The sequence below is a fragment of the Saccopteryx bilineata genome, chromosome 2 (genome assembly GCF_036850765.1).
Source record: "Saccopteryx bilineata isolate mSacBil1 chromosome 2, mSacBil1_pri_phased_curated, whole genome shotgun sequence".
In the NCBI taxonomy this organism is placed as follows: domain Eukaryota; kingdom Metazoa; phylum Chordata; class Mammalia; order Chiroptera; family Emballonuridae; genus Saccopteryx; species Saccopteryx bilineata.
Window position 1 is genome coordinate 199,979,989 of NC_089491.1, and position 26,485 is coordinate 200,006,473.

General features: G+C 39.6%; 1 protein-coding gene across 4 annotated transcripts in view; it reads right to left on the bottom strand.

The window, feature by feature from the left end:
* The window catches only part of MME (membrane metalloendopeptidase), a 138,897-nt gene extending 121,393 nt beyond the window's left edge, over nucleotides 1-17,504 (bottom strand). Inside the window, exons 1-3 of one of the 4 annotated variants that reach the window (XM_066259055.1) lie at nucleotides 17,360-17,504; nucleotides 12,916-13,085; nucleotides 12,147-12,182 (exon numbers count right to left, since the gene is read on the bottom strand). In XM_066259055.1, coding sequence (XP_066115152.1) covers nucleotides 12,147-12,182; nucleotides 12,916-13,075 — 196 coding nt within the window. In that variant the 5' untranslated portion in view covers nucleotides 13,076-13,085; nucleotides 17,360-17,504. The other 3 variants (XM_066259054.1, XM_066259056.1, XM_066259053.1) reach the window with 3 other exon arrangements.
* Nucleotides 17,505-26,485: the final 8,981 nt, after the last annotated feature.

Consider the following 26,485-nt stretch of genomic DNA (forward strand, 5'->3'; position numbering starts at 1 on the left):
TTGCAACCAGAGCCATTCTAGCACCTGAGGCAGAGGCCACAGAGCCATCCTCAGCGCCCGGGCCAACTTTGCTCCAATGGAGCCTTGGCTGCGGGAGGGGAAGAGAGAGACAGAGAGGAAGGAGAGGGGGAGGGGTGGAGAAGCAGATGGGCACTTCTCTTGTGTGCCCTGGCCGGGAATTGAACCCAGACTCCTGCATGCCAGGCCGATGCTCTACCACTGAGCCAACCGGCCAGGGCCCATACTCTCTAGCTTAAGAATTTCTTAACTTTCTAAATTCTCATGACCCTCACCTCCACCTCACATCTCTACATGCATTTTCCTAATTCCTGATGTTATCATGCAGAGCAGTTCTACCCTTGAAATTTTCAACCTGAGTAACCTATGTTTTGACCTTCCACAATCTTTAGTTTTTTCATTTCTTGATCCCTCTACAGTTGCTCTTCAACTTCATTGTGAAGTCTCATCCTATGCCCACTCACTTTTCTTTTCTTTTCTTCTCTTTTCTTTTCTTTTCTTTTCTTTTCTTTTCTTTTTTCTTTTCTTTTCTTTTCTTGTACCTTCTATCCTGCATCCTGTGGTACCATCATTTAAATCATCATTTCACCTAAATATTTAATTCCTTTGACCCTTGCAAATGACCCTACCCCAAATCCATCCTGTTGCCTTCTCCTTTCCAACTCTGGCTAACATATTTAAAAATGTATTTTACATATTTAGTGATTAATTTATTTATTGTCTGTCTCATTTTTAATTGTACGTTCCTTGTGAGTAAGGACATTGTGTTGTTCATTTCTGCGTCTGCAGCAACAAGGACAGCGCTCAGTAAATATCTGCTGAAGATACTATTCATGATGCCAAGGAAATCTCCTAACTGCACACTTTAATGCCATTTCAGATTCCGGCCTTCAGCTTCAACAGGGTCATCCATTCCATGCACAGCCTTTCTACATGGCCCTGGTTTGCTTTCCTTTCCACTCCTCATTTCCTTCCTGGGAAATTTCAACCACATTATCCATGTACTGATGACTCTTGAATCCCTACCTCTAAGCCTCAAAATTCTGTGAACCCTGACAATGGAAGACTTACCAATATACCAGGTCTACCCTATCTCAAATGGAACTTTTCATACATTGGCCCCATCCTATTACCAAACAGTTCTATCTCTGTGTTCCATGGCTCAGTTAATAGCAACATATCACCCAGTTTCCCAAGCCAGAAATTTGAGTTATAATTTACTTACTTATTTCTCACTACTTTACTTATTTATACAAACGCCATGCTTTATGAATTACACCTCCTAAGTATTCTCAAATCCATCCATTCTCTTCCACTGTTATCATTCAAACACAGGCAACCATGAGCCAGCATCCAGATAAGTGGGTAGTAGCCCAATTTCCTGCCCACAGCCACCTTTTAGTCATAATCACTGATTCTTCTCCATAATTCTGATCAAGTTGTGCTTCATTTAAAACCCTTCCTCCTGTAACTTCCACTGCTATTAGTAGAAGCTCCAAACACTTTAACATGGACTAAGATCCAACTCCTGCTTATCCCCTGTGCCAATGCTCAACACTTCCCCTTCTTACCCACACTCTCACATCCTCATACACACCCTATGATTTAGCCCTATAGCTATTCTCTCAGTTCCTCAATCTTACCAAGCTCTCCCTTGCACCTAGGACACAGAAATGTTATTCTTTGTATGGCTCAATCTTTACCTCCACTTTACCAGGTCTGTGCTAGATAGCAGGTGAGCTTAAAAATACTATACCTCTGCTCAAAACCCTTTAGATGTTCCCTGAATCGTATTTATTCATTTTCTTTAGACTTAAGGAGGAATTACAACCCACATAACATCTGATCTGGCCCATTTACTTTTCCAGTGTCATATCTCACCAGCCTGGGGCATCCCACATTACATTTCAGCCACCATGAACCAGTTGCAGGTCCTAAACCCAACAAGCCTTCACTTGTATCTTGCAGCCAGCCTATATGCACATGCTGTTCTCTGCTCCACTGGTCTGGCAATCTCTGACTATCCTTCAGAACTTAGTGGGCTACGTTTCTTCTTGAGAATGTTTCCTTGGCCCCAAGGCAATCACTAGCTGCCTACTCCCATTACTGATCTAGTTCAGGCGTTCCTCCCTCAGAGTGCCCGGAGCACACCCTATGTACCACTGCACTTACTTCAACCATAAGGCAATTTTGTTTAGTGATCTGTTTTGCTGACCAGACTATCACTTTCCTGAGATGAAAGAGTATATTATTCTCAGTATCTAGAGAAGTCCTTAACAGTTAGAAGCTGCTTCATTAACATTTTTGGTAAAAATAAATAAATCAACAAATAATAGGTGAATAAGTAAATGAGTAGATGAGGAGAGACATTGTATTGAAGTCCCTGTGAAAACATTCATGCCCTGCGTTATATTGGGAATATCTCAGGAAGACATTTCGGGTTCATCCTCTTTTTTATTAGCAGAAAAGCAGGCCCAGTATCTCACTAAAAATGCACCAATTGAAGCAATTAGTTGGCTCACATATGCTTTCTTCTGAAAATGCTAATGTCCAGGTAATTCTTATACACCTTAATATCAATTTATTTACCTAAATTGCCTTTTCTTCTAACACCCAACAAAGACCACTCCACTGCATGAATAGGAACTTTGTATGTCAGGGAAGAGAGATGATCTGGCCTGGGTATATTTTAAAAGCTTCCCAAGTTATCCTGATAAGTAGCCACAGTTGAGAATTGCTATTCTTCAGCATTTCTCAAACTTTATTGTGCACACACCTCTCCTGGGGTCTCTACTAAAACTGTAGCTGCAGATTCAGTACAGCTGAGGAGAAGCCTGAGAATCTGTATTTGCCAATAAAGGATGCTGCTGGTCCATGGACCATGCTTTGAATAGCAAAGATCTATATAGTTATTCTCCTCTCGCTGCAGGCTTTTTTATTTTTAGGGCTTAATCCATGGTGAGGAAGGGGCTAACAGTGAGGGTCTGAGAGGATGCACAGAGTAGGTATGGGTTCAAATCCAGGTGTGCCTGTTGGTAGGTTTTGCTTTACAGGAAATGTGGACCCAAGTGCCTATTTCTGATTGTACTCATTGTAACTGATCCACAGGCTAAACTGTCACCTCCTATGCTAAGATAGAGCACAATAGTCAAGGCAAGTATTAATAAGGCATTATACTTCTAAAATGTACTATTCTCTTGTCCTCTCCTTCTCTCTCTTTTTGGGCCACACCTTTCTCTTCAAGAATGTACTGACTATTTTTTGAGTCCCAATAGACAGTTTTAAATAGCACATTTCTAACATTCATGAAAGAACACAGGCAATGGAATATATCTGTGCATTACACCTATGGGGCCTCCCCTGAAGTACACATAGATGAAATGGCCTGTCATTAGCCTTTGCTGTTTCTCTGTAAAATGAGCCACTTTTAATTCTAATTTTGTAGATAAGGAAAATCGAATGCAGAAAGCTCAAATGACTTAATTAAGATCACATGCTAACAAATACAAGGATGTGGCCAAAACTGACATCTTAGCTCTCCCAAGCTAAGTTGGTGTAGTGGAACAAGCAGCAAATCTTTCAAAAGACTGTGCCTTAATTATTCATAACACTTGCATCTCTTTGAAATAAAGTTTACTATTTAACAATCTTTCTCCTGAACATTCTAGTCATCTAGTTATTAACTTACATTGTTCATAAAAGAATTCAAAGTAGCCTTAAAGAATACATAAATAAGTTAATTTTTATACATTAGATGGGAAAGAAAAAGGACAGAAATAATGCCAGTGAATCAAATGTATACAAAGAGGTCCTAAAATTATGAGTTAAAAATATATTTGACTCTTACAGTTAATGTGAAAAGGGAAACATTTCACAGAACCCATATGAAAAACCAACACATTTTTCAGAAACAGGATTATCCCTGGTAACAGTTCTCTGCTAGACCCAGTAGTCTGATTTTGACTCAGAGATGACTGTTCCATCTGGCATTACTCTCCCACTTATAATTCTGACTTCTTCTCAAAGGTAAACCCCAAAGCATGCAAGCAAGCAATGCTGCCAATGTCTAATTCTGAAAAAAAATTTAACTTGCTAGTTGATTTACTATTTTCCATAGATCTTTTTTCATCAATATAACCCTAACATAATCCAATAATAACCACTCACTCAAATTGAGAAGTTTGAGCTAGGTTGGTTAGCAAAGATTTGGTAGACACTGAAAACTACACATACTCATTTTGAATTGTAAAAATAAAAATCAATGGATTCAACATTTAATATCAAGCATAAGATCAAAATATAAGATAAGTATAAATGGACATAAAAGATAGAAAAAGGGATGAGTGGTTTTTTTAACTGTCTTACTGATTTAAAATTTGCACATCATAAATTAACCCAATTATTTTTAGTAAATGTATACAATTGTGCAACCATACCACAATCTAATTTTAGAATACTTTCATCACCCTGAAAAGTTCTCTTGTGCCCATTTGCAGGAATCCCTTCTCTACCCTAAGCTCTAAGAAGCAACTGTTATTCTGCTTTTTCTACAATACAACAGCTACTCTACAATTTTGCCTTTTCTGGAACTTCACATAAATAGAATGATATACTATGCAGTCTTTAGGTCTGGTTTATGTCACTTAGCATAATGTTTTTGAGATTCATCCACATCATTGCATATGTCATAATTTGTGTCTTTTTATTGTTGTGTAGTATTTCTCTTCATAGCTGTGCCACATTTTGTTTACTCGACTGTTGATGACACCAGAGTTTTTCTATGCTTTGGCAAACATAAATAATGCAGTAATTGAGGATGACATAAACGTGCTTGCAAGGACATGTGTTTTCATTTATTTATTTATTTATTTATTTATTTGTATTTGTCTGAAGTTGGAAATGGGGAGGCAGTCAGACAGTCTCCTGCATGCGCCCGACTGGGATCCACCTGGCATGCCCACCAGGGAGCATTGCTCTGCCCATCTGGGGCGTCGCTCTGTGGCAACCAGAGCCATTCTAGTGCCTGAGGCAGAGGCCACAGAGCCATCCTCAGCGCCTGGGCCAACTTTGCTCCAGTGGAGCCTTGGCTGTGGGAGGGGAAGAGAGAGACAGAGAAGAAGGAGAGGGGGAGGGGTGGAGAAGCAGATGGGCGCTTCTCCTGTGTGCCCTGGCCTGAAATCGAACCCAGGACTCCTGCACGCCATGCCTACGCTCTACCACTGAGCCAACCAGCCAGGGCCTGTTTTCATTTCTTTTAGGTAAATACTTATGAGTGAAATCACTGGTTGCATATGTCTAATTTTCATAAAAATTGTCAAATGGTTTTCCAAAATGTTTTTTTACAATTTGAACTGGAATGTAGTGAAATATTTTACATTCCACCAGCAATGCATGATGGTTCCGGTTTCTCCACATCCTCACTAACACTTGGTGTTGTCTATCTGTTTTGTGATAGCCACTCTAGTAGGTACAAGGTCAGGAGGTTTGCAAAAAGTGAATTTACTCCAATTTTCAGTCAGTCAGAAATAGGATCAATATTTGCCTCTATACCTGACCCCTTGCTCTCTATATATCCTTTTCTGAATAGTGTCAGAGAATAAAGTTTTCCAGGATTTTAAAGCTGTGTAATTTTCCCATATGATCTAATTCCATTTTGCAATTTTCCTTAAATAATCTTAAAAACGTTATCAAGCTTAGTTTCATATTATATCAAAAGCTTATTGAAAAGCACCTTGGGTTTCATGGACAGCACAAGACCTTTCAACTACAGAGGAACCTTCCCATGTCTCTCAATCTAAAATGTTGAAGGTCAGGGTCCTTATCCCAGCTAATCTCCTTTAAATACAGGCAATTTTGCCTGACCAGGTGGTGGCGCAGTGGATAGAGCATCGGATTGGGATGCTGAGGACCCAGGTTTGAGACCCTGAGGTCGCCAGCTTGAGCGCGGGCTCATCTGGTTTGAGCAAAGCTCACCAGTTTGGACCCAAGGTCGCTGGCTCAAGCGAGGGGTTACTCTGTCTGCTGAAGGCCCGTGGTCAAGGCACATATGAGAAAGCAATCAGTGAACAACTAAGGTGTTGCAATGCACAACAAAAAATTGATGATTGATGCTTCTCATCTCTCCGTTCCTGTCTGTCTGTCCCTGTCTATCCCTCTCTCTGACTCTCTCTGTCTCTGTAAAAAATAATAATAAATAAATAAATATAGGCAATTTTTGCAGCTGTAAAACAAACCTTTGGATTCCAAATAAGCTTATAAGGCATTGAAACTTTTCTTTTTCTTTAACTACTTAATTCAACTTATCTATGTTTTCCATACTTTGACCAAGAATTAAAAAAAGTGATGGTGTACTAGTGCTTAAAAACAACCCAGAAGGTAAGAAAAACGTTGTGTGTGTGTGTGTGTGTGTGTGTGTGTGTAGATATTACATAATTGGTTTCTATCTTGGAAAGAATTTGATTAACAGATGCTGATTTTGACTGGAGAATTTTTTTTTTTTTTTGTATTTTTCTGAGGTTGGAAACGGGGAGGCAGTCAGACAGACTCCCGCATGCGCCCGACCGGGATCCACCTGGCACTCCCACCAGGGGGCGATGCTCTGCCCATCTGGGGCGTCGCTCTGTTGCAATCAGAGCCATTCTAGTGCCTGAGGCAGAGGCCACAGAGCCATCCTCAGCGCCTGGGTAAACCTTGCTCCAATGGAGCCTAGGCTGTGGGAGGGAAAGAGAGAGACAGAGAGGAAGGAGAGGGGGAGGGGTGGAGAAGCAGATGGGTGCTTCTCCTGTGTGCCCTGGCTGAGAATCGAACCCGGGACTCCTGCATGCCAGGCCGATGCTCTACCACTGAGCCAACCAGCCAGGGCCCTTGACTGGAGAATTTTTAAAGCAAATATTGCTACACAATTTTCAGAAGAATGGTGTCAGGGAAGCCGCCCAAAGCTAACTGCCACACACCACATTTAAATGAACAAAGGTGCACTTAGGCAGCCTTTTCCTGAAGATACCTGCTGCTTTCTTACTACCTGAAGGGTGTTTTTCAAACATAACTGCATAGCAAAATAACCTCATCTTTTACTGTGAAGAGTTGTACTTTGGCTGGCAGCCCTCAGAAGTCCGTCTGCAATAATTTATCTAGTGCCATTTTTCATTATGGAGGTTTTTGGGGTATTCATAGGTAAGAAATGGGAGACCATGGCCCACAGAGTGGCAGAGATTCCTTGTTGTTGTTAAGAAAAGTCAAGTGGGTGCCAAGATATTTAGCCTAGGCCTAGGGGAATCAGAATCTGGCCCTTGCAGAAATGATGGGCTATTTGAAAGTTTCATTGACTTTATAGATCACAGTTCAAGCCACACAAAATTGATAATAAATCAGAATGTGACATATCCCTCGTGCTGAATATATCTTTCAGGTGAAAGATGTATTCATATCTCCTTTCTTTGTATTAATAATTAAGTACTCATCAGAAGTTTGCTTGGTTAGTACAGAATTGAAGGAAGTGTGTAGTTCTGAGAGGCTGCATCCTGGTCTCGATGCTCCATGAGCCCAGCTCTCAGGGCTGCCCCAGCTGTGCAGGGGACAGCCTGCACTGCACCACAGGTGGCCTGCTTCTCTCTTGTGAACTGGATTGCTCATCTTGGCTCCTCTGTCCCTAAAGATTTTAGGACTACACTGCTAAAATTTTGCTTCTTCAGATGCCTTCATTCCATGCTCTTTGATTTACTAAAATAAGTCATTGGTTTCAGGAATTAAGAGATATTTTCCTCAGCCTGGATTTAAATATTTCAACCCCCTGAGAGTTATCATATGTTGTTTAACAGGTGGGAAAGCAATCTGCTTTCATATACCATATGCCTAGGCCCAAGGTATTAATAAGTTTGACAGACTTCTAGTCATCTTTGAAGCAACATGAGAAAGTGGTCATGAACAGACTCTGGATTCACAGATCCTGGGCTGGAATCCCAACCCAAGTTTCTTCATCTGCAAAAAAGAAAGGATAATGGTACCTACCTCAATGTCACTATAAGGATCAAATGTATTAATACAGTTAAGTGCTTACAATATTGCCAGACATGAAACGTTGTTAGCTATTATTATTCTAATTCATTATCTTCTATTTTTATTTTATTACTCTATTATTTTATCATTCTTCTACATTCTATTATTATATTCTTCTATTAATCTGTTTAACATTCCTTCCTTATACCTATATATTAAATAACTCAATTTAGTTATAAAACAGTTTGGTCAAAAACACTGTGTGTGCGCATTTTAATTCTTCAAAGATTGTTTTAAAATAAAGGAATTATGGAAGGTGTATTATTAGTTCTCTATTGCTGCTATAATAAATTTTCATAAATTTAGTGGCTTAAAACAGCACAAGTTTATTATCTTCTAGTTCTGAAGGTCAGAAGTCTAAAAAGGGTCGGCAGGGCTGTATGCTTTCCAGATGCTCCAGGGGAGAGCCATTCCTCTCCCTCCAGCTTCTAGAGGCTACATACATTCTTTGGCTTGTAGCCACATCTCTGCTGCCTCTGCTTCTGTTGTCACATCTTGTTCTCTGATTCTGACTCCCTTCCTCCTTATCCCTTAAAAAAAACCCTGTGACTACATAACCCTATCCAGGTAATTCTGTATTATCTCTCCATTTCAAGATCTGTAACTCAATCTCATTTGCAAAATTTCTTTTACCATATAAGGTAACATATTCACAGGATCCAGGGATAGAATGAAGATGCCTTTAGAGAGGCATTTTCTGCCTGGATGATCTCTGAGATGACTTAAACCAGTGGTATCCAACCAGAGGAGATTATGCTGCCCCAAGGAACATTTGGCAATATCCGGAGACATTTTTAGTTGTCACAATGGGGTGGGTGTTACTGGGCATCGAGTGGGTAGAGTCCAAGGATACTGTTAAACATCCTATAATGTAGAGAACAGCCACCTCCCCTAACGAAGAATTATCCAGCCTAAAATGTTAACAGTGATGAAGCAGAGAACCCCTGATGAAAAGCATTTGATTGCTTGAAAACTGAATGAGTAAGGTACAATGCAATGGGAGCCAGAACAGAATTTAGATTTAGAGAAGTTTGAGAAATAACATATAAGCTCTATAACTACATGTTTTTGACAATCTTGTATGGTAAATAAGAGATGAACAACATTACTCATACTTTAATAGTAGGGTTTTAAACAGTACCTTGTTATTTGTTAAGTAGTTTCTTTTATTTTAGGTCTGGTATAATCTTTCACACTGCTACATTTCATATATAGACGAGTTAAAGTGTTTGTTATAAACATTATTTTATGTATATTATGAATACTTAAATTCATAGATGCTCAAATTTAAGTACTTAACATCAAACAGATTTCAAGGTGACCCACAACCTTTTACAATATTTTATTTTTGCCTTGGTATGGTGCCTTGAGTTCACAGGATCAAAGAGGGAAGTACACTTACTATGATAATCCCTTCCACTAGGAGAAAAATTTAAGTTAAAATCAACTTTCACTTAAAGGGACACTTTAAGGATCAACGTTTAATTTTTCAATTCTCAAGGATTTCTGTACTCTGGTTTGAATTTTCCCAGCTTTTTTACAGTAATTTATAGAATTGCTAGTAGGAGATATGATATGTTTTTCAATACTGTTTCCCATCTTCCTTTTCCTTCCCATTCACTCTACTATTCTCATTCTCTCCTTTTCTTTATTACCAGTTTTTCTGTTCAAGATTTCCCCTAGAGTTTTCTTAATTTGCAGCAACTTCTAAAATCAACAGTTGTATTACCTATGGCATAAAAGATTTCTTAACCAACAGAAGACTGTGTGTATATGCACGAGTGTGAAAATTGTATCCATAAGGGTAAATTTGAACTTTTTTCACTCTGAAAGAATAACTATGAATATAAAAGTATTCTAACAGATTGTGAACCGATAGAGCAGAATGAAGAAAAACACAAAGCTATTCAGCAACCTTGTTTACCACTGAAGCTATTTTTACTGTTTACATTTCTCTGCCAAGATACAGTTCTATGAGATGTTTTACATTTGGTATGATTTCCAAGCTACAGTGAAAGGATACAGGTTAAATACATTTTAATGAATTGAGACTTGCCAAACACTATTAAACAAGCCGAAGTCATACCCCAAAACATTAAGTCACATCTAAGATTGTAGATTTCATATATCGCATTGTTCATCGGTGTGGGTACCACTAGAGGCCGAGTCTGTGTGCCTACCTATTAGCCAAAGGATCCAATTTCTTCAAAAACAAAATGCAAGAAAATAGAGAAAGAGAGAGAAAAGAAGAGTGTGAGGGAAAAGAGAAGACACTCTGTGAAAGAGATTTAAGAGACACATCAGGTGTATTAAGGACTGAGAAGCTTAGAGATAATTAGAGGTCAACACATAAGTGGAAGTTTTACAAAACAGGACGGCATGAGTGTACAATCAGGCAGCTGACAGAGGGAAAGGAGGGTGAGGATTTGCAGAGAGAACAAATGATAATTTTGACAACTTGGGTAAATATCAACTCTGGCACAGGGACCCTGGACATCTCCCAGACAAAATACCTGTACAACCATTTCCCTGGGGAAAAAAGGAACTTCGGTTATTTCTGGGAAAGCTCATGGAAAGTGTCTGTTATGATGTTGAGCAGCAAATGGCTCTTATTTCAATCAGGTAGCCCGGAAGCTGCCCATAGCATGTCTCAGATGTATGTATAGCAGGTGCACTGAAGGTCCCACACTAAATAAATAAATAAATAATGATGATAAATCAGAAAGTAACACAGAAATGCAAAGGAGCACATATTTGGGATATTAGACTGTAAGCTTTAATCACAAGATATTTTCCCATCCTTATTTTGCAAAGGTGAGTGAATAACAAAAACCCGGATAAGAATATCCAACAGCAAATGGTTAAACACCATTTAGGACAGGTTATTTCTTGGGAGGAAGTTTAGAATCTCTTGTCAAAGGGCATTAACGTTGAGTTGATATCCAGGGTGCTGTGCCTAGCTACAACTTTCTTCTCCTTGTCAAAATGCTCTTCTTTTTTTCACCGCACTCCAATGGATGTGGCTTCTGCAACTCTTTACACTTCTTTGACTTTCCTTTTCCTTCTACTCTAAATTTTTGATATCCTCATAAGTTCAGCCATTATACCTCTTCTCTTTTTCTTCTGAGAACTCAAATACTTACTCCAAAGGTTCAGCTAGCGCCCCTGAGCTGACAGATCCTAAATCCACCCCAAGAGAGATTCTCTAATCCTCCATTTCTACTTTCCTGCTGTCTAGCCCCTCCTATATGTTATTCCCTCTGGCTTAGACTCAACATGTCCAAATCCATATTGATCACATCCCTCCCTAAAACAAACTTACTTCCTAACTTCTCTATTTCTCTGTACCCTGATACTATTCTCTTGAGTCCCTTTGGTTTTCTAAGTTGGTGTCATTTCCAAATTATTCATAACCTTCATTTAGCAAGTCAGTTGTTTCAAAACATCCAATTCTCCCTTCACACTGCCCCACAGCTGTCTCAGCCTACCACAATGATCTTCTCAACTCTCACCTGAATTACAGCCGCAGCCCCTACCTACCCACCCTTGCTGGCTTATCACTTCTCACTTGATCCAGCCAGCTTAGTATTCCCAGAATCATGTTTCAACTTTTGCCTTATCAAGTGACCTACTCAGAAAATATCCATTTCCCTGTTATTACAACATCAAGGTGAAACACAGATTTTCAAAGCTCTCAATAATGTGCCGCTATCCATCGTGTCTACATTTTCAGTTCTTCCCAACAACATGGTTTATTCCTGTTCTTTCCTCTTGTTGAAAATTCCTTCTTCTGTATCTCTACTTCCAAATAAAAAGCTAGCAATATACATGTAGTTAGTTCTTTATCTCCCTACCATACACTGCAGGGCTGAAAAGAATAAGTTCTTCTTAGAATAAATAAATTAATTAACCTATGATTTAAATACATTTTTATTTTTCTTGACTATAAATGTGTGATCTATAATGAATAAAATCATAAACAGGGCAAATTTAGAGATATAGCTATTAGCATTTGATTTTTAAGTGTTATACATTAAATATGAAACTATGAAATTTAAAAATCATCTGCTTACCTGATTTGATGCAGTCTGATGACTTGCAAATACCATCTAGAGAAAGGAGGTGTATACGTAAGTATCTGAGACATGTTTTCTCATTTCTCCCTGTCTTTTGTTCTTCTAAAAACTGCTAAATATATAATCAGTTCTGTAAAGCAACAACTGAACTTGAGCATTACATATCATTATTAACAGTTTTAAAAAGTAGAGGAATAAAGTGGAAAAATCCTAAATTTAAAATTTTCATTATGAAGAAAAATGTATTTATTACATCATCACTACCCACTAAGCTATAGGTTTTTTTAATAGAAATAATCAGTTGTTTTAGTCTGGTAATCATGTTTTGTTTGTTTGTTTGTTTGCCATTAAGGAACCTATCTTTTCTAATTCTTATTGTGAAACAATTCTAAGATTCAAATTAGACCTCTTAAATTCCTATGAAGCCCTTTATAATTTCAATGACACAAAAAAAATTGACTAATTGAAGTTGGCCACAAAATTGTGTATGCTTTTTAATCAAATAAAATTATACATGGGAATCCTCATAAAGCATGAGTGTATTAAATATACGTGGCAATTAATAGTTTAGCTCAAACATAAAAGACACTGTATTTTAGTCAAAGTTAATTGTCTTGACATAATGCTGTTATATTTCATAAATGAATCTGTAGAGCACTATCTTTCATTTGTCTTTCTCCTTATTGCACTGGTAAATGTGATAAGCATAACAGGAAGATTTCACTCTTTCGGCATCTATGTGAACACAAGTGTGGGTGTAACTCACCATCATAGGTTGCATAGAGTGCTATCATCGTCACAGCGATGATAGTGAGGAGCAGGACGAGGACAGAGAGACTTATCTCCAATGGGGTCCATCGCTGTTTCTTCTTTGGCTTTGGTGTGTTGATATCAGTTATATCCATCTGACTTTCTGATCTGCCCATCACTTAAAATCTGCAAAAAGTTAAAAAAAATTTTTAAATACTAATAACAAATTAACAAAAAGGTAAAAAAGAAGAGATTAAGCAATATTCCAAATGCTTAATGTGGTTCAATAAAAATAAAGGTTAATTTATTTTAAATAAGAAATAAAAGTTTCTGTTTGAAAGTCATAATTTTTATTCTGACAGCAAAGACTACAGAGCCAGATGAATGTGACGGGTCTTTATGACAACCTTTTTTATTTTTTAATATATATATTCACAGAAGATCCAAGCAAAATTAGACAGGGAGACTCAGTTAAATACTCACGTAGGATTTCTTCAGCAATTCACAAGCAAATGATTGTTGTACCATCAGTAAGGAAAGTTTTAAACCACTTGTCTGAACTTTGGACAATGTCAAAGGTGAAATTTATATCTTGTTCTAGTGGCTTCTTTTATAAGCTCAGATATCAATGACTAACACTTTGAGGTTTTGACTAAGCAATAATGTGAAATAGATAAAAGTAAAAAGAAACAGCTTTTTAGTCTTAAAAAAACAACTTTTGATTTTACAGTTCAAAATTATGACTACTGCTGATATAGGTATCTATTAACTGGTTAGACAACATTCTGAAAATTGTCACTTACTAGAAAAAAAGTCAGTGTTTTACCTGCAGGGATGAAAGGTATTAACCAGAATCTCTTTGAGCAGCTGAAGAAGAAAAAAATATGTTCAAAAAATTCTACCTTGTAGGTCAGGGTAACAATGGTTAAGATGTTTATTTAACTTGTATTTAAATTAACATTAATACTTCTACTAATAATAACTGACATTTATTAAGAATTTCTCAAGTGTCAGACACAGTTCTTCATGTTTTTCATGTACTAATTCATTTAATCTTTGTAAGATAGATGTTAATATTCTAATCTTACACCTTAGGAAAGTAACACACAGAAAAGTCAGGTAATTTGCTCATGGTACACAACTAGTAAATGTTTTTTATAAAGAACCATTTGGTCACTGTTTGACACAAAACTGCATCATTATACAATAAAAGCTACTTTAGATCATACTGCATAAGGTTGGGGGGGAATTCAAGGGAAATAAACCTAAAAATCAAATTTCATTGTTCCTTTTAAAAGCCTACCGATTCTCTATGGGCCATCTCCCAAAGCCCAGACAACTTCAATTTTTCTGCAGGGCTATAGAAAAGAGCATTGTAAACTAACAGATTAGTTTTTCATAGCTTGATACAAATTAAGCATATAATTTAGTTCCTAGATGAAGTAACTGCTCAGAATTGCTCTTGCAGTTAAAGATATTTGTTGAACACACACTGTTCCCTGAGGGTGTGTTTTACAAAAACTGAGGCACAGGATAAAGTAGAAACAGAGGTTTACATTTAAAGTGTGGGCTGGGAGATCCAAAAGATAACTAGAAATTTAATGTCTCTGGTAAATTATTAAGTGAATCACAACTGGACTTTAAAGTTCTGGATACAAAGTCTGGAGCGAGCTTTTCCCTTGATTATATGGGATTATAAGCAAGGCCAGACTTTCAAATAAAAATATTTTATTAGACCATGAAAACCATGTCTTCTAAATAAAAGAGGAATGTAATGTACCTGAATGCTAAAATGTCTTCCTCAATGGTTATGTAACTCATTGGCTTTTTCTCACAGCCCCTGAGGTTATGATATGGAATTGCATTGATTGCAGTCCTTGTAGTTTTATTAGGAGTAGTGGAGAAAAGAAAAGGTGGAAACAAATTTAGCACTAGGACATCATACAGAGATAAACAGTTTTGCCAGTTTCCCCAGAAGGAGCCAAGACTGACCTAAAGAATATCTAAACGTTAATAATATTTGCATAAGTATTTCCCTTTCTTGAGTATTTCTCCCCTTGTTCTAACAATATTTCAGAAGACAATCTAAAAAAACATTGTCCTGGTTTATAATGACCCACTTCTCTTTTTAGTTCTTTGCAACAACAATCAGTTTCTCCAATGAAACTTAGGGCCAAGAACCAGGGCAACCATGGGGTTAAATTAAAGGTGCACTTTAGCACCACCAGGCTTCTGCAGGAAACTTCTGGGCTCTTGAATATTTTGCACCTAAGGTGGCAGAAATTGGTGGGAATCAAAGTCCTTTTACCTATGCCAGAAGTGTATAAGATTTGAATCACCTGCAAAATTTTACCTTTCTTGTACTGTAAATGTCAGTCTTTTGTTCTTAAGTAGCACTTTTCAACAGCACAGAGCAAAAGCAGAAATGGTGCAAGTCTAACTTCTTAATTAACTTTGTTACTCATTTCCAGTTAGCTCTGGTGGATTTAATATCTTCTTTTAAAGAAACAGAGCTCAGAATCTTGAACTTCAAGATGAAACATATCACTAACCTCCACCCAGATACTTGAACATCCCACACTCAACCAATCCAACACCATTTGGGAGAGGGTTTGGAAAGGACAGCAATTACACGAAAGAATAGAGTGTGTGTGTGTGTGTGTGTGTGTGTGTGTGTAGCTGATACTCGTAGTCCCAAAATAAAACAGGGATATGCCAAAACATATTTCACCTTAACTGGAGATATGTTAGAAAGCTTAAACAGAAAAGTAGATACTTTCACAGAAGGAGAGAATAAAGAATTAAGAGAAAAGAACCCTATAACCGCAAAGAACCCTATAAGCCAGTTTAACATCATCCAAAGAATAAATGATTATTTTGCTTAAGTAGAAACCGAATTTCAAAGCAATATAAAGTAGCAATGCTTATACCAGTTGAGAATACACACCACTTTATCGCATAGTCAAATACAGGAATTTAGAGCATATTGGTTTGTTAAAAGAAAGCTTACAAGCCTAAGCAATTTTCATCTTCACAGCACATTACTACATTAACATTAAGGCAAGTGCCTGAGGGTACACTATGCAATTACAGTTTGTATTATGGAAACTGAGGCACAGGAAGCGGGAGAAACAGGCTCCGGGTTTAGACTGTAGCTCCAGAAGCAGGGGAAGCAGGTACTTAAGAGAAATCATTTCTTTCTTTTCCAGGGACATCAATTTGTAGGTGTTTGCTTGGCCCAGCATATGTTGTTCTGGACACAAAGTCCCAACCACATTACTCCCGTAAGATGTACAATGAAAGTCACTACATGGAGTCCAACAAACTGTTGGACAATTGTTTTAGAGTGCTGAAACCCAGCAATAATGCAAAAGAGTGAAGTAGATAACACGCCTTCATTGCTGATTTGCGGATGAGGAGCTTCCAAATGCTGACACTCTAAGCCAGGTACTACTTTTTACTTTAATAAAATTACCATTTGCATCACATATGGGGGAGCAACCGACTTTACCAAGTGGCTAAAGAGGAATGTAAGGCTTCAATCACCCTCATTTTCAAATAATACATAGATTGAGACCGATTAAGTAAGGAAACTTTCATCTACAAAAATCTGCCCTCCCTCCCCCAGCCCTGCCAACCAACCTTGTGTGATTTAAGTACGCTAGCCGCATAAATTACATAATGGAAAACTAGGATTCTAAGCAAGATGAAGAGGTGTGATAATGAAAAGATCTTCAGGTTAGGAAAAGTAAAAATAGAAAAGTGAGTTGCAAATGAAGAGAAAATCCGACAGAAACCAAAATAAAAACAAACCTGGCTTTAAAAAAAGAAAAGAAATCAGTGTCTGTGCAGCGGAATGGCAAATTCCCAGCCCCAAGCCAGTCCCCCTGCAATTAGGCAGCGCTGGTCTCGGTACCGCACGTAACTCGCCCCGGCAGCGGCTGCAGAGAGCTATGGAAATGAACCTGGAGTCGACCAGATTGCACTTAAGAGCTCTCCTTCAGGTCACCTTCTCGGTCCCCTTCCCTCACTCTAGAGGTCCCAGTGCAGCTCCTTCCCCCGGCACGCCTCCCGCGTCCACGGCCGGCGCAGGGTCCCAAGGGCAGCCGCTCCCCCCGCCACACTCTTCCCACCCGCTCCCACGGCTCCGGGCTCCTGCGCCCTTCCACCCTACTCCCCCAGGTCCCAGGTGGCAGCTCGCTCTCCCGGGACTCACCAGTGGGATCCGGGAGAAGTTGAAGGTGGCTGAGCAGATACATCCGACCAATGGGGAAGCCCCGCCAAGCGCCGGTCGGTCCGTGCGTCCGCCCAGGCGCGCCGCGAGCGCCGCGGGGCTCCAGGCGGCGGGCGACGGCGCCGCGCCGAGGCCGGACTCCGGGGTGGTGATGGGCCCACCTCGGCCCGGGCCTGGGTGACGGGGACCCCGGGCAGCCCTTGGACCCGCGCCCGGTGAGACTCACCGTGGCCTCTCAGCAGATCCCACGCCGGGAATTGGGCGGCTGCTCCCGCCTGCGCTCGGTCAAGCTTCGCCACTTGCTCATCTCCGCGCCCCGCGCGCGTCTCGCGCTCTCACCCCCCACCCCGCCTTGCCGCTGCAGGACCAGCGAGAAGAGCAGTTCCCTGGGTGACCTGAAGGTTTCCGCTAGGTCTCCCCAATCCTGTCACATCATGCTTGGGGCCGGGTGTGTGTGTGTGTCTGTGGAACACCCCTGGACCCGTGTCCCACCTCACCCTTCCCAAAAGGGCTTGGCCAAACATTTTTGGAATTGCTTAGATTGGGGCTTTCAAGAAAACAGTGCATTGCATCTTTGAGATTCTGTAAGTACTGATAAAGGTTCTCTCTCTCTTTCTCTCCCTAATGGATCTTCTCTCATTTTCTCACATTCTTCTTTCACTTTTTTTCTTGCTGCCTTTCCTCCCATCATCCAAGTTTACTTCCTTTCTCATTTTTCCCCCTCCTTCTTGTTTTTTCTTTTCTTTGTCTCTCTCTACCCGTTCCTTTTCTCCATCCTTTTTCTCTCCCCCCCTCCCACCTTGCCTTTCATCTTTCTTTCCTTCCTTTCCTTTTCTTGGTCAGACCAAAGTGATGTCACAAGTTACATTCTGTACTGAAACTCTCCACTCCCACATCTTGACTCTAGGGAATCTTGTAATGAGTGTACCTGAGGACTTGGGATTGGAGAGTGAGAGTCAACAACAACAAAAAAAGCTAAAGTGTATCTGCTCTAGCTTTAAAATTAGTTATAATGTGTTTGGATCCTTGTCATTTTAATGCAGCCAGACACTACACCATTGAAGTCTGTGGTTCGCCCTGGCCGGTTGGCTCAGCGGTAGAGCGTCGGCCTGGCGTGCGGAGGACCCGGGTTCGATTCCCGGCCCGGGCACATAGGAGAAGCGCCCATTTGCTTCTCCACCCCCCCCCCCTTTCTCTCTGTCTCTCTCTTCCCCTCCTGCAACCAAGGCTCCATTGGAGCAAAGATGGCCCGGGCGCTGGGGATGGCTCCTTGGCCTCTGCCCCAGGCTCTAGAGTGGCTCTGGTCGCAACAGAGCGATGCCCCCGAGGGGCAGAGCATCGCCCCCTGGTGGGCAGAGCATCGCCCCTGGTGGGCGTGCCAGGTGGATCCCGGTCGTGCGCATGCGGGAGTCTGTCTGACTGTCTCTCTCTGTTTCCAGCTTCAGAAAAATACAAAAAAAAGGCCTGACCTGTGGTGGCGCAGTGGATAAAGTGTTGACCTGGAAATGCTGAGGTCGCCGGTTCAAAACCCTGGGCTTGCTTGGTCAAGGCACATATGGGAGTTGATGCTTCCAGCTCCTCCCCCCTTCTCTCTCTCTCTCTCTCTCTCTCTGTCTCTCTCTCTCATCTCTAAAAAATGAATAAATAAAATTAAAAAAAAAAAAAAGAATTGCTTTAAGAAGCACTTGTGCAAAAAACTCATATTAAAAAAAAAATACAAAAAAAAGAAAAGAAAAGAAATCTGTGGTTCCTTCTCAAAGGGGTAAAAAAAATACTTTTTTCACAAGGGCTATTCCTCTATAAAGCTGCTTTTAGCAGCTAAAGTGTCAAGGAGCTCAGAATAACTGAACCTTCCCTAAAATTTTTTTGCTTCCCTAATTTTTAGTTCAATTATTCAATGCCAAGTACATAAGTAGCTTTATCATTGATTCTTTTCTGCCTCCAAATCACATATAATTGCAAACACAGGCACATACACACACACACTTGGAAAATTTTTACTGAAATACATACAGGTGGGTTTTCCTGAACATGGCAATGTCTGTTTTTAACATCAATATGACTCACTGCTTGAGAAACCCTTTGCACTGATAAATTTTACATTCTTTTCATGGCAGAGAAAGCTGTAAAGGAGAAAAAGTGATACTTGCTAATGAAACAGTAAATGGAATACATGGAAAGGCATTAAAAGAAATCATAACAGTCATTAAATTAGATTAATATAGAGAAATCTAATGAATAGACTTCAAAGTTACCCTCTATTCTTTACTCTTTCTTGATGCATGTTGCAGACATTATTTAATCCTCACAGAAATCCTAAAATATGTGGTATTATTACCCCACAAATGTTCATGAGGAGCTTGGCTAAGCTAAAACCACTGGGAAGTGTCTCAACTGGAATTTGAACCCAGTTCCTCTTGACTCAAATTCTGGCCTGACAAGGTGGTGGCGCAGTGGATAGAACTTTGGACTGGGATGCGGAGGAGCCAGGTTCGAGACCCCGAGGTCACCAGCTTGAGCACGGGCTCATCTGGTTTGAGCAAAAAGCTCACCAGCTTGGACCCAAGGTCACTGGCTTGAGCAAGAGGTTACTTGGTCTGCTGTAGCCCCACGGTCAAGGCACATATGAGAAAGCAATCAATGAACAACTAAAGTGCCAAAACGAAAAACTAATGATTGATGCTTCTCATCTCTCTCCATTCCTGTCTGTCTGTCCCTATCTCTCTCTCTCTCTCTCTCTCTCTCTCTCTGTAAAAAAAAAAAAAATTCTGAGCTACTGTTATCTTGATTTTACAGAAAAGTTTGAAGCATTGAAAGGTGATTTACTAAAATGCACTTTGTAAGAAAGCTAGATCTTCTAACAGTCCAGTGCTTAATTTTATTACCCTTCAGCTAAATTACCAAAATGTTATTTCAACCTTACATAATTTACAAGGAATTATAATGAGTTACAAAAGTCGTGGGGTTTTTTTGTTTGTTTTTTGGGAGGGTTGCATTGAGTCCTTAATTCTTTTTTTTTTTTTTTATTCATTTTAGAGAGGAGAGAGAAGAGAGAGAGAGAAACAGAGAGGGAGAGAGAGAGGAGAGAGAGACAGAGAGAGAAGGTGGGGAGGAGCTGGAAGTATCAACTCCCATATGTGCCTTGACCAGGCAAGCCCAGGGTTTCGAACCGGCGACCTCAGCATTTCCAGGTCGATGCTTTATCCACTGCGCCACCACACGTCAGGCCTCCTTAATTCTTTATAAGGAGCCATGTGCATTAAAATTTAATACATTTCTTTTAATTAACATAATAATGAATATTGATGGAAGGGAAATGCCTTGGCCAGAATATCCCTAAATTTGCATATGAACAAGAAATTCCATAAAGTCTTAACATTTCAATTTAAACTTTTCAAGCTAGCTTCTGTTTTCTAACTTGCACAAACATTTTAAACAAGAAAAGTTCCTTTGGAAGGTAATATATCCTTGCTATTCAGGAATACCTTATCACCAGTAGAAAATAAAGTGGTTTGATTTGTTTGTAGTGCCTCTACACTTAGAGCTGAAAGTTGAAGACAAATATAATTTATTTATTTTTAATTAAGATCTGTTAATGAAAACTTTTCAAACTATTCAGTTATGAGTTCTGTGGACTCCAAAGAAGAAAAATTCATTTGACATGAACCCCAAGATGAAATTTTTCTGCTGAGATGGAGTCCCCATGATCAACTAAGGGCCCAAATTTTATTAATAATAAGAGCCTAGTTGCTATTTGCTTTGCTTGACAGGGGCTCCTCAGATACTCCAGTATACACACACACACACACACACACACACACACACACACCAGAAAGAATCTCATCCTGGTTTCTTCTTTTGATCAATGGACTGATACCTTCTTTGTCCAATCAGAACTATACTGATTACATCTATAGTATATATACCAATTGACCAATCAAACTACACAATTTCCACCAGTGAGAATGGTACAATTGGAAACTTCATTTACATGATACTGACTGAATTGGGATCTGTGGGCAGGAAAGTTCTCTAAAAGTGACCTTGCCTTTGTCTAGGGGACACAATTTAAGTTGCTACCTGAATCTGTCTCCCAGGCTACATACAGCTCTTTTTGCTGAAATAAATACTTTTATTCTTTATTACAGTCTAAAATTATTTTTGGTTTACAGTTTTGTTGCAAGAGGAATAAAACTCTGCAGGAAGTCAATTCAAAGATTCACTTTTGATAGGGATATTTTATAGAGAAAAAATGGGTATAGAGTATATAGCAGAAGAAAAAAAATGCGTAAATATATTTTAAACTCTGACTTTCAGCTGAAGTCTAATCTTGCTAAGGTTTACCAGGAATTTCAGTTTTATGAAAAATGCTAAATATCTTTCCTGAAGGAGGTTATGGAAGTTTGAAGATACATTCTTTTTAAAAGGGATCCACTACAGAGCCCTCAGTAAGGGAACTCAGAAAACAGGTTTACAGAGTTCTTGTAAGGTCATGCAGTTTTTTGAGCTACAGGAATGGTGGAGAATATAGTCTTCTTGGCTGTTACACATAAGTTATTAAGTGTGGAATGCATTGGTTCTGGCAAGATATAGATTCCTAAAAAGCTGTCTTTGTGTGCAACACTCACAAGCACTAATAAAGTATTTTTAAATGTTCTTTAAAAATTGCACCATTGAGCCAGCAAGAAAGTGAAGAAAAACCTCAGAAGTAAAAAATGTGGGGAATCCAAAAAAAGGTAGTGAGTGCTGAAAATGGTGGAGCCTTTGGGCATCAACCTGTCTTTGGAGGCCTCACCAAACCAAGAACTTCCATTTACAGGACTTACTTGTAAATAATAGGGACTTTATTCAAAGCCTAGTACAGAGCAAGATGAAAAGTCAGATCAGAGATTTCTACATAACTCTGAGACCACTGAAAAGAAATATCTGCAGTTAAAAAGTGAACTAATAAAAAGAAAGAATAAAATTGAAGTCCCAATCCCACATTCTCCTCCAAATAAAAACATACTTGTCTTTTTCTACCTTGATTCAGGCAGGTAAGATTACAGTACATGAAAACAATATAACTTCATGATCAAGCCAAACTTCAGATAATTTTTTGTAGAATATAAGGCTAGGATTTATACTAATTATGTGGCCTGAAAATTTCCAAGTTAAAAATGTATAGTAAAGTGGTACCAGTTAGACTATGCCAAACAAAAATTGAGACAGTTATTACCACCTAATTTTCACTAAAGGAACTTTGTGAGAATAAATTTATGAAATAAGTTGATACTAGACAGACGATCTATATACAAGGAGAACAGATAAATCAAGAATATGGTAGCAGCATAGGTAAATCTAAACAAACATTGACTAAAAAATGTATAAGGATAAAAACTATTAGATAATGGTGGTGTGTAACTTAAGATAGTATTATTAGGGTTAAGATGATCTAAGGTGTTTTGGCTAATGCAATTGAGATCCTACAGGCTCATGGGAAAATTTTACCTCTCCCTTAAGGAATTTAAATTTGAGGCCTTGCCTGTAATAAGAGTTTTTAGCAGAGATAACTTTTTATAGCCTATCTATAGGGTAGGGCAAACATCTAATTACTGAGTATCTGCTCTTCCTGTTGTCCTGCCAATGATCTTCCTTCCCTCTGAAGTCCCAAGATGTCTGCTTCATCCTTAACTCAGAATGTCACGTGTACCTGTGGAGGAGAGAGATTGTTCTATGATGTGACTGCTGCCAGAACCTTGAGCTAAATTGGAGCCAGACTGAAGATTGCTTCCTGTAAATCTCCTTGGACACTATCTGATCAACCCTCCTTTGTATCCCATGACATGCTGGTTCTTGGAATAGGCAGTTGTCCTGTCCCAGGCAAGCACATAAGGCATTTTCTCTTATCTGAGACAGGTCACTCTTCAGAATTCCTAACCACCCTGCCCTGTTCCAAATAATTCTTTAGCTCCTGAAGCTCAGATATGCAGCTCATATGTGTGTTCCTTTAACAATACCTCATTTTCCTTTTCTGTCTTTGAACTTTTTATGCATGTGGGGTTTCTGATTCTGTCATGTATGTGAGGCTCCCATAAATATGTATATAATTAAATTTGGTTTATTTTTTCTTATTAATCTGTCTCATATTGATATGATTATTAAAACAATTGGAAGAACCTAGAAGGGTAGGAAAGTTTTCTCATCCCCCATTGTTGGTCAAATAAGTTTTAAAATATGATATATGTTTGCTCACTTATAATTTGCATTGGGTGTAGGGGACAGGCTGTAAGCAGGCTGGGTTGTTATAGCCTGAGGCTTAGTTTTAAGACTAAGCTTTTCCCCACATCCTTGACTGTTGCATGATGTGGGGTGGTGCACTCTCATGAGGAATCCCATTATGCCTCAGATAAGTGACTTTGTATCAGAGACTTCCTTGTTTGTATATTGGATTAAAGGTTTGGATTTCTACACTATAAAATGGGGGCAGACCAGGAGCTTGCTCTCTCGGTTTCTGAGATTAGCATTAGAGAGGAGAGCAGAGAAGGCCACGTGGATGAGGCCAGGAGAATCAGTCAAGCTGGTGGAGTGCTGAAGGAGAAGTCAGTTTGTGCAGAGTTTGAGCAGAGAGAAGGAGATGGGGAACAGAGGTGAATAAGACTGGTGAGCTAAAAACCTTTGATTCTAGGAAAATTGGATAAGTCAGTAACTTTGTGAGCACTGAATGAGTGGGTTTTGGAGCCCAGTGTGTGGTTTTACTTGCCCGCCAGGTGCAAGCTAGGATTAAAGATGATGGCCACCAGTTCTTTGCTCCATTGTTTCATTACCCTCTGTTCAAATCTAATATGAACCTGCATGGCCCAGGTGGCTGTGATGATGGCCCTGGCTACTGGCTTTACACTGATGTTGAAAAGGAAGATAATAATTTTAAGAATCCATGGGAGTCAGAAAGACCAGAGGAATAGGCTTTATTGAAAGGAAGAAAGGAACCCTGCTGAGCACTTCTCCTGGGGGAGAAGAGCACCAGTTACAGACTAGGGGCAAGTTATATAGTGTTTGGGAGAGCCTGAGGGGATACTGAGGCAAAAGTCCTGGTATGTCCAGAATGCTTCTCCTTGGGGGGCTTCGAGCATGTGGGTGTTGAATTAAAAATCCTGGTATGTCTGGAGCCCCTCCTTGGGGTGGCTTGTCAGCTTTTGGGATTCCTCTGTCTCAGGGTCAATAGTCCAGTAAGGGTGAGGTCTGACAGATAAGCAGAACAGCAAGAGAGCAGTTTGGGATTCACGTATCTATCATTTCTCAACTCTGTGGTTACATATAAAAGAAAGGCAGTTATTAATTTTATAATATATGGTGAGGGGTGATGAGAAGGAGGAGAAAAAATTGGAAAATTATTTCTTCTTCTGGAGAGAACTCAAGAAGGGAATCTTGCCAAGCCAAGTCTCTCATCCAGTTAAGGAGGTCATCAATTTCCATGCTGTAAGGTCTGAACCAGGTGATGTTTCTGAAAACCTGAGTGAGGAAGTAAAAAAAATTTTTGCAGGGTAATAATTGTCAGTTGCTGCGAGTGCCGAGTGGACAGAGTGACATGGTGATGCATGGTCTCCTGGATGAGCCTCATGAGACATGCTGGTCTGGTTCCTCTCAAATGAGAGGACATGTGGAGATTTTAAGATACAGGAAATCTGTAGGTGTAAGTTTTTTTAGAAGGATTGAATATGTGTGGTAAAGAGGAAGAAGGGTTTGGAGAACATTCAGGAGGGAACTTCTCGGGCTGAGGGATGGCTTCTTCCTGCTATCATCCCTACCTATTTGATATTTCCCTCATGAAGTTATCCTTGGGGTACTGGGGAATAGGAGTGTAGGAGCATTTGATTGTAGGTAATCCTAGAGATTTCTCTCATCCCGGCCTGTAGGAACTTAATAAAGAAAGAGGCAGGTATTTGGAGATTAGCAATGCAGAGATAAGGAGGGTTGTATAGGGGCGTGTGTGTGAAAGTTCTTTCATGGTAAAGTTAGAGATATTTTTTCCTGGCAGACCTGGAGAGAGCAGTTAGCTTGAGTTAAAAGAAATGTTTTATGTCCATTTGTAGGCTTCAAGAAGACCCAGTGATCTTGACCTTTTACTATGAGAAGGGAAAAAGACTGAGAAGCATTAAGAGGTGTTGCTATTTATTCTCCTAGTTCTTCAGGAATATGGGAGAGCTTTAGGGTTAGGGGACCTGTAGAGGTTGAAAGATAGAATTTAGGAGGTTTGCTGATACAGGGTTTCAGATTTTTCTGTTTCATGAGGGCAGGTTTCAGGGTTGATGTGTAGGGTTAGGTAGATTTTTCCAGTTGTCTGATTGGCAAAGGTCTGCATGCAGTTCTGTAAGAAACTAGTAAACAAATGTAAGAGGCAGGGTTTAAAAGTTAGAAAGGTAAATAGGAGAGTGAGTGAACTAATGAAAGGCAATAGTAAGACACCCAGTTTGTGTGAAACCACTGACTCCATGTTTACGAATCCGCTGGGTTTCAGAGAGAGAGACAGAGAGAGAGAGAGAGAGTAAATAGGAATAAGACAAGGCAGTGTGGCTAGTCCCCTTGTCCCTAGATCTACTTTTGTAGAGATTTCTAAAGCAATAAGAAGAGAAATTACCTGTATAGCTTGTTTGGTCCTTACATTGATGGACAGTGTATTAGGAATTAGAAGAGGCTCATGGGGTGCAATTAGGTTGATATTTAGGGTGAGATAGATTAGGGTACAGGTTTTTGTCTAATTAGTATGGAGACACAAATAGGTGTTGGTCCCACACGAGTAGAAAGTTCCTGATTTGGTGAGGTAGGTTGAAAGGTGCAGTGGGAGTGAGTTGTCAGGATTACAGTGTGTGGACTTGTCCCTGTGAAAGTCAGTCCTTGGATGATGTAATGCTGGAAGTGCCTCTTGGACAGTCTTTGAACAATTTGCTGAGTAACCTATAAAACCTGCAAGTACTTAGGGAAAGGGTGGTTACATTTCTACACTTTGCAGTTAGAGTTTAAGTCCTAGTGACCACTGCTTCTAGCTGGAATTAGCAGCAGGTCCCAGCCTATAATAGGCATGGGGCATTGAGACAAGAGGAACAAAGGAGATACTAAACATTAAATAAAACAATAAAATCAGACTGTCAATACCCACAATAGAGATCTTTGAGGGATAAATAAAACTTAAATATTCAGGCAAGACATAGTATATGGCCCTTGTGTTTATAAGAAATGAGATCAGTTTATCTGCTACTTGGAAGAAATACTTTAGGCTAGTAAACGATGTCCTTGGGCCTTCAGTGGCAATTTCCAGCACACTGGGCAAGGTCAGGTCACAGGTAACTGGAGCAGGGCTAGAAGAGACTGAACC